We start from the raw sequence: 5,464 nt of genomic DNA, 5'->3' as shown, positions 1-5,464 counted from the left end.
TTATACTGCATGGAATGATTTTTACTGATACACCATCAATACTGTATTCATGTGTAGCAAAGATTAATGAAGCAGACGCAAGACAAGATTTTTACTGGGATTCCAGTCTGTTGTAGGGCAAATGCTTACATGCTTTTGGCAATTTAGAAATACCAGTTCGCTTTATACATATGTTTTGTCAAGTGCAGGATGAAGCCACTCGTGAGCACAGGACACGGAATCAAACCCACAATCAGTGCTAAACACTGAGCCACTACACCACCCTAATAGATGTGGTTTGTTGATTGATTCTGTCATCAGTTATTGCTTTCAGACACTTTCACGACTTGTGCACTTCCAATTTGTCCATTCGATATCTCAGTCCAGCGGGATAGATATAGTAAGTACAACGCACCAATAAAAGTTGGTGTGTACGTGTGCCTGTCTGGAATGTGTTGTCATGTGGTTTTTTGCAGAGGTGGACATTTCAGGTTCAGAAAGTAAAAATCCAGATCAGGATTTTGTTTCAACCAACCATTTGTGTACTCTGTGAATGTAACTCTTTATGCTCAACTGGTTGGTTGAAACAAAATCTTTGTCTGGATTTGTACTTTCTGAACCTAAACTTTACACCTCTGGATTTCTGTGGGGTAGCTGATCTCTGGAAAATATCTGAATAGTCACTCTTTCTCTCATAAGTGACATGACATATAAGACAGACTGGCCTACTCAGACCCTACTGTGGGGGTTAGACAGTGTTCCTGATTCTCACACCCATGGCATTTCATAAACATCATATCTTCCCCTTTATTCCCTACCATTGGTACTTCCCTTTCGCCACTCCTACACTGAGAGATTCAGGAATGACTATGAGCTACCTATACCGAGAGCCAGCCACCATTGACCTTTTGAGAAAGGTCTCCTGTTTCCCTGTTCCCGTGGAATACCTGTCTGGAGAGGAGTGGTACATCTCCTGTAAGCATTGAGAATTTTCAGGAATGAGAATCTTACAGGCTGCTGGACAAACTCACCGCTCTCAATCCGGCCCCACCTAACCACCCAAGGCCATTCCAATCGAGGCCGATCCCTGGGTGAATGGGAATCTACTACGGATTCCACCCGACGACTTTCAGCTTGTGGTATGGCTCCCGTATGAACGGTGGCAGTGGGGAAGCCCCATCACTCTCACCTACATGTGTTCCATTACACATGTAGGTGAGAGTGATGGGGCTTCCCCACTGCCTACCTCACCGGGCAAGGTGAGGTAGGCGAAAAGAGAATTTCGCCACAGGGATCAATAAAGTGCCATCATTATTCTAACACAGCCAGTGAGGGGCGGATTCACTGACTTGGGCAAGAATTTCCAACAACACATAGGATTCAATACTCTGCTGTGTTTCCCCAGGAGGAAGCAAAAATGTGGACTGGCTTGGGGTCCCCGAGGACTGGGTGTGGAAATGTCTCTACTGAAAGAAGCGTTCTCCTCAAGTTTAATCAGCTGTAGCTTTTCTGCTGAATTAAGATGTGCACTATCACAATGGGCTGTTACATGTGTAGTTCCACTCTGGTCGTAGTTTTGTAGTTTTGCTACTTTTTAAGTGGCTGCTCATGTGTCAATAGAAAAAAACTTTAAACAGCTAAAGCTATAATATTTATATTACACTGACTTGTCATATTTACTGGTATCTATTTTCAGTCCAATTACTTTAGATCCACTTATTCAGTATAATGTGAAGGTGAGCAGAACTCAAAACCGGGGACACCATGGTTAGGATGCCAGTTCATCAGGTGCCCCGGCTCCCTTCAGCACTCTAAAAACATGCACTGGTGTCTCTTATGTGTGAAGGCATATGTATATCTTTGGTTTGCCTTAACCATTGAACTTCTTTAAAGAAAGACTGGTTTTCATACGACGGATTGTTGTTTTCGCCTCCTTCGTCCCAAACCATATGTGGTTTTCCGTCAGCAGGTGTCATCCGTTATTTTTACGTATTTCTCCGGCAGCGTGGGACGCCATTTTCACGCGGTGGGCGGAGCTCTGGGCCCGCTCGACTTGGTCACATGACACAGGCGGAAGTCGCCCCCCGCTCCACGCTGAAGCTCATGTACAGCTTCCATTTGCTCTTTTTCCCTCTCCATTCAACGCCGGGTAAGTCCAGGCCAGCTTACCTAATGTAATACGATCGCGTAATATCACTGAAGGAAAAAATATTAATCCTCATTATAAATCGTACGCAACGCTTCGCCACCGATTATTCTCAATACCTTTGTCTTATTTTCAAAGTTTGCAGGACAAATGTAAATGTGGAATGGCTAGCTTTTTAAGCTAACAAGCGTGCTAACTCTGTTATGCTTATATGTTTTACTACCTCTTCGCAAAATGTTCAGTATGTCAATTTTTGTTGTTTATACTCCGGTAAGTGTCGCAGGACCGTAAAATTAACGCGGATGGTATATTTCACCCCTCAGTCAGCTTGCTATTTAGTTTATTAAAGGATGAGACAGAGTGAATAAGCTAATTGTCGGTTAGGCGTAGTAGCTAAAGTAGGGGGGTCTTTCTTACTCATTAGCAATGTTTTTTATCGTAAGTTATACGTGTGTAAATAAAAATGCAGTCGGGAGCTACTTAGGTGTTTAATTTTGCTCGGTCAAAGCGTGATCGTCCTGCCAAAGAAGCCAGTCTATCTGCCCTGTAAAGGCGGCATCTGACTGTATCCGGTTTGATCCCGGTGCCGTTTTGCGCTACTGCTGAGGACTTTTGCGTGGTGGCTGCGTATTTCCCGGGTTGCCCCGCTCAGCTGGAACTTACTGGAAGCGTTGCTGCGCTGCGAATTGTAACGTGGTGAGCCATCTGAGCTGGCTCCGTGCCGCTGTTGGCGCCTTGACTATGCGATCGCTGTCTTCCTCAATACAGCAGCATCAGTCTGAACACAAGTCATGGCAGAAGGAGAGCCGCAGGTCCAGTTTAAGGTAGGCTTTTGATCCGGTTTATTCCTGCGCAGTGATTATAATGTAATAACTAGGAAGCAACGCACCGTGCCGCATGCGACTGCTGACCGGCTTAATCGGGTTGAATTTCCTGCCTTGCAGTTGGTGTTGGTGGGTGATGGAGGTACCGGGAAAACCACCTTCGTGAAGCGACACTTGACAGGAGAGTTTGAGAAGAAGTATGTTGGTAAGTGCTCTATCACCCTAGTTTTCCCTGCCTTTTTATTACTTGGTTTTGGCCACATCCTGTCATTATTATAGGTTAATTGGGGTATTACAGTCCATATTGAAATACACGTTCTCAGAAGGCCTGAATGAAAACGACTGCCATTATCCGACTAATATAGAATGTTGCAATAGTTGGTATTCTAGGTCCTCAGGCTTTGGTAAAGGTTTATTATAGTGATTACACCCCACTATGGCTTTCCATCTATATCTATAGCTTCTCCTCCTGGCTTGAGAGTCTGCGTTTGACTTTTGTTTTATTCCATTCCATTGTTCTGTAGCTACCCTGGGAGTGGAGGTACATCCTTTGGTGTTTCACACAAACAGAGGGGCTATCAAGTTCAACGTGTGGGATACGGCTGGCCAGGAGAAGTTCGGGGGTCTCAGGGATGGTTACTACATACAAGGTAACCAGTTTGTCCATCGACGTCCAAAACGTGCTTCACTGGATTCCCTTATGTATTTGTCTGTTTTTAAATGATCTCTGTGCTTGTTGTTTATCCCGTAACTCTTTATGCCTTGCGAGTTTTGTCGCCACGCTTTGTCAACGCGGATTCTCTCCTTTTTAGCTCAGTGTGCGATCATCATGTTCGACGTGACCTCGCGGGTCACCTACAAGAACGTGCCCAACTGGCACCGCGACCTGGTGCGCGTCTGCGAGAACATTCCCATCGTCCTTTGCGGCAACAAGGTGGACATCAAGGACAGGAAGGTCAAGGCCAAGAGCATCGTCTTCCACCGCAAGAAGAACCTGCAGGTGCCGCGTCGCTGTCCGCCGCCATCCCTTCATCGATCAGCCTTGTGCTGATTAGTGTGACCAGTATTGTGTCAACTGTGTACCCTGCATTTAGGGTTATGAAGACTTTGCATGCAGTTATGAAATGTATATCGGGTGGCTTAGCTACTAGGTGGTTTAGTAAGACTGTTAAAGTTGGAAATCTGAATTGTCGTGAGCAGTCATTGCAAAGCTTCGTTTGTATGCTGAGCGGCGAAGTTGACGGTTGACCGATTAGTTAGTTCCTATAAAATGTGTGGCCATTGGGCGTTTTATTTCTGCGCCTTTTCCCGACCGCTGTCCAGATGATATTCATTTTGACGTGTGAACCTGCACCCCACCCCCTAAATCTTTCCTTGTAGTATTATGACATCTCTGCCAAGAGCAACTACAACTTCGAGAAGCCGTTCTTATGGCTGGCCAGGAAGCTGATAGGAGACCCAAACCTTGAATTTGTGGCGATGCCAGCCCTCGCACCCCCTGAGGTCGCCATGGACCCCACCCTCGCCGCACAGTATGAGCATGACCTCAAAGTGAGTATGGGTCGTTTTTGTGTTATGTGTCTCCCTTAAGTTGCCTTACATTCACCAAAATAAAACCAAAATAATCTTGATCTTTTAATTTCATTGTGTTGACATCTGCAGACATCTTTTCAAATTATTGATTGGGAATATTAGTCTTTTAAACAACTGTCCTTTAAAGGGATATGTTTTACATTAGGCTAGATTAACCTCTGAGGCAAAATCAAAGTCAGACTTAGATTATCACACGCTGATCTTTTCCTTAAAGGTGGCGTCGGAAACTGCACTCCCAGACGAGGACGACGATCTCTAACCTGTGACCATCTGACCTCACCATGAAGTTGGCGAGGTGTATATGATGCTGGCGTGTTTGGAATACCCTTAACCTTTTACTGTAAATCCCATTGCCGATTATTTTGTTTTAATTTTTTTTTTTCGTTTGCATTTTGGGCGGAATATGACGTGTAGTTCACACATTTCAGTGTAGATCCCTTGCAGCACATCCATGCGTGCATACACACATTGCGTAAACACCCAGTACGAAATAGTCACTGTCATACAGTTTAGACTTATTATACAGTACTGATGAAAATACAGCGAAAATGGAAGCACTTTGAAAACAGCTTTGAATAAACTGTCTGTATTTAATATTCTTGTTGTCTTTATTTACCCAGAATTTTAACAAATTACGGTGTTTTTTTTTTGACCCACAAAATCAACTTGTGGGAAAGTGCTTTTCCTATTAATCTCTTTTGCAGACCATCTTGCATCTCCCCCACTGTACTGGAAATGTTTATTACTGAAGCTTATTCGCATTGTACATCCTTTTAGTCGTTTGAAGCATACTGGGTGTGCAAGCGGAAAATCTGCATGTCCTTTTATTTTCTCAAGTGCACTGTGAGTCAGTGATTCGGTTGTCAAGAAGCCGAAAGTAGGAGAGCGCTGCAACCCTTAAAGAGTTTGTTTCATTATGTGA

General features: G+C 44.3%; 1 protein-coding gene across 1 annotated transcript; it reads left to right on the top strand.

Moving 5' to 3' along the window:
- Positions 1–1,991: 1,991 nt before the first annotated feature.
- LOC125728591 (GTP-binding nuclear protein Ran-like) lies at positions 1,992–5,136 on the top strand. Its single transcript, XM_049005486.1, has 7 exons — positions 1,992–2,128; positions 2,894–2,949; positions 3,070–3,154; positions 3,474–3,599; positions 3,762–3,949; positions 4,330–4,500; positions 4,757–5,136. The coding sequence occupies exons 2-7, from the start codon at positions 2,917–2,919 to the stop codon at positions 4,799–4,801; spliced, it is 648 nt and encodes a 215-aa protein (XP_048861443.1). The 5' UTR covers positions 1,992–2,128; positions 2,894–2,916; the 3' UTR covers positions 4,802–5,136.
- The last annotated feature ends 328 nt before the right edge of the window (positions 5,137–5,464 follow it).

The sequence above is a fragment of the Brienomyrus brachyistius genome, unplaced genomic scaffold (assembly GCF_023856365.1).
Source record: "Brienomyrus brachyistius isolate T26 unplaced genomic scaffold, BBRACH_0.4 scaffold343, whole genome shotgun sequence".
Classification (NCBI taxonomy): Eukaryota; Metazoa; Chordata; class Actinopteri; order Osteoglossiformes; family Mormyridae; genus Brienomyrus; species Brienomyrus brachyistius.
Note: the sequence above shows the minus strand (reverse complement) of the source record. Positions and strands in the feature narration are given on the sequence as shown.